The sequence below is a fragment of the Azolla caroliniana genome, unplaced genomic scaffold (assembly GCF_043228905.1).
Source record: "Azolla caroliniana isolate FFs.n. ecotype wild unplaced genomic scaffold, voAzoCaro1.0.p SCAF_8, whole genome shotgun sequence".
Classification (NCBI taxonomy): Eukaryota; Viridiplantae; Streptophyta; class Polypodiopsida; order Salviniales; family Salviniaceae; genus Azolla; species Azolla caroliniana.
In genome coordinates, this window is record NW_028230443.1 from 1411478 (window position 1) to 1414657 (window position 3180).

Genomic DNA, 3180 nt, shown 5'->3' on the forward strand with positions numbered 1-3180 from the left:
AAAGGACGGTATAATATTGTTTTTATTGGTTTATTAGGTATGTAAATATATATATATATATGTATATATACAAAAAGCCGGAGGCAAAACACTACATGATACATCATGACCAAACCACAATATGCACCACTTCTTACCACCTCTATGAATGCTATACAAGAGGGAGGGTGTAGAGGGCCATGTGATAGCATAACAATGTGAATAATAATATATGATGTTATGTAGTAGGTGTACGTATGAGAAGGGATACTATTACTAATGGATCTTTGGTTGCAAATTAAGTAGCTCGATAATTAGTTTAGCACGAAGACTTTGTGGAGCATGATAAGGGCCCTGCGGAGGAAGTCATGGAAGCGACATACTTGGTTGAGACACCAAGGCCGTATTGGCTCGTGTCGGCGTTCGCCGGACCAGATTGACGGAAAAAAGCTCCATTCTCAAATGTGTCATCCACTGACTTCCAAACCCATGACTTCCATCTTTTTGTACGCTCTCTTTTGGTCACCTTTATAAGATTGCACATATAATTTGTCAATGAATATCATTGGGAATATTTAAAACTACATACTTGGAGTTATTTGAACCATAAGAATATCTAACCTCCTTATTTCTGGTGGAAGGAGCCACGAATCGATTGCCCGCACTAATAATGGTCGGATGGAGACTACCCCCAATTGCATACTCCTGCCATCCGTCGTAGTCATTATGGGCGATATGGACAACACCAAAGCGGCATCTACCAGAACCCCAACATTAAAAGTATAGTTAGAGCTTCAAAATCCACACATCCTTGTTCATGAGTACGACAGTTAACATATAATGATCTAATGACTAGAAGTCGTATATCATATTGGAATCCCTCCATGGGAAAATTAGAGTGGGTCCTAGACCTAGGCTACTCTTATATGCAATATTGCACCAAGTCTAAGTGGGAACGAGGGACTTAGTCTATGTAGACAGACGTAGTGCTTCTAGTATGTGAACACTATAGGAGGGACTTAGTCCTTATAGACCAAGTGCTACTAGTATATGAACACTATAGGGAAAACACAAGTGATTGTCAACTAAATATGGCCAATACTGAGTTATGCCCCATTTACCACACTTACCTCATAATGTTTCAAGCATTGTGGCCACAATGTGTACCTAGGGGGTTACCATTGTGTACCTTGGGGGGGTTAATATACAAAGTTTAGATCACCTGGGCATGCGTTTGACGAGACCGGCACCGAAGTGGTTGAAAGCGATGGACACTTTCATCTTCTTGTCGGCCGTGTAGGTGTCACTATGGCCCAACAACATGACCTTGTCATGGTGGCTGAAGTAGTTGTTGGATATGGTGATGGCGGTGGAGGCGCGGATGATATCGATGAGGCCATCGGTGCATGAGGACAAGGAGTTGTGGTCGATCCATATCGTGTTGGAGCCGAAGATGCTGATGGCATCACCATCAGAGCCTCTCCGGTAGCCAATGTGGGCAGTGGAGCTCCGGACGCGGCCGGCCTTGCCGGGGGTACAATGGTGGATGTTAATACCATGGATGATGACATTGGAGACATACTGTAGGGTGAGGCAAGGCCCGTAGGCGATCTCGACATTGGCGCCGCGGCCATCGATGGTTTTGTCACTAGTAAAGATGAGCTCATTCTTGAGGACAATCCGCATGTCCTTGGCGAAGTAGATCCAAAGGGGCCGGAGCTGGATCACGCCATAGCGGAGGGTTCCGGGGGCCGGGTTTTGGGCATCATCGGAATTGTCGGTGACCACGTAGTATTGGCCGCCTTTCCCGCCCGTTGCGCCGCCACCGAACCCGATGCCGCAATTGGCGAGGGCCATCCGGTTGGCAGCCCAATTCGCGTTGCCACGCCAGCACGCATCGATCGTGTTCATGCCGGTTGTCGACACCGCCTCCGCCACGCCTCGTGTCAGCTCATCCCACAGGAGATGGTCTCCATTCACATTCACATTCCTGGGGAAAATTATATATATGGAAAAAAACAAAAACAAACAAACATTCAGAAATTCATGCTTTTAATTGGCAACATGATTATCATACATACACATATACATTTTTATAGCATCCATACACTATCATCAAATTCACATGCTACTAAGCACAGAAGAATTTAAAGCAATCATTTAATTCCATGCTTTCTCATGGAAAATGATTCCCTACATTTACTTGACCTGATTGCTCTAGTGGGACTAAGAAATGGGTGTACCTGCTAGCATTTTGAGCATGGATGCACGGGATTAGTGATCCCATGATCATAACTAGGACGGGGATCAGGAGTAATGCAATGGATGAATCGATGACCTGCATAGGATTGGCCATTGGTTAAAAGGAATTTGCCTTTCTATGCAGGTCACCTTAATCTCTCTGAGGAAATTAAGATAGAATGTTAGGCTTTGAATCTGATTAATACATGAATTGCTCATCCATACCTCTTACTTATATATAACCATATATATATGCATATGCATATCAATTATAAAATCTATGTGTGTATGTATGCATGCATTAATGAATGAATGAATGTAATGTATGTATGTATGTATGTATGTATGTATGGTATATATGTATATTACTAGCATTGCTAAAGATGTGTGTATACATTATGAGATTATATTTGCTTGCATGAGTATGTGCATTATTCATGTACTATCTTGAAATTCTAGTACGAGCATGCATATGTTTACGTGCATGTATGTGTCTGTGTATGTGCTACAAGTTATGTGTATGTGTACATATGTGTATGGGTGTGTGTGTTATAACTTATAAGGTATCTGCATGTGATATAAGTTATGTGTATGTGTTATAACTTATAAGTTATGTCTATGTGTATGTGTTATAAGTTATGTGCATGTGTATGTATTATATGTATGTGTATGTGTTATGTGCATTTGACCCCCATATAATTCACTTTCAATTGAGATCGTGCACTCCAATAGACTAAAGGGTGGCGTTGATTGAGGGAGGGGGGGTGAGAGAAAAGTACATAATACTCTCCATCTATAGTATCCATCACTCACCACAAGACAAAGTTACTTGGATCATGGTCGCCCTTTCTCGACAAAGTTTTTAAGACACCCCTCTCGAGGGGGGGGGGGGAGGGAGGGCCGGCAACGACCACCACCACACCACACTAGACCACACCACACCGTCTCCTCCTAATTAAT

At 42.8% G+C, this 3180-nt stretch overlaps 1 protein-coding gene across 1 annotated transcript; it reads right to left on the minus strand.

Moving 5' to 3' along the window:
• On the minus strand, window positions 1-2425 carry LOC147860693 (putative pectate lyase 2). The gene is made up of 4 exons (XM_087323431.1): window positions 2223-2425; window positions 1202-1969; window positions 601-736; window positions 1-505 (listed from the first exon to the last, which is right to left on the minus strand). Exons 1-4 carry the CDS (start codon window positions 2333-2335, stop codon window positions 299-301), a joined length of 1224 nt encoding a protein of 407 aa, XP_087179557.1. The 5' UTR covers window positions 2336-2425; the 3' UTR covers window positions 1-298.
• Between the last annotated feature and the right edge of the window lie 755 nt (window positions 2426-3180).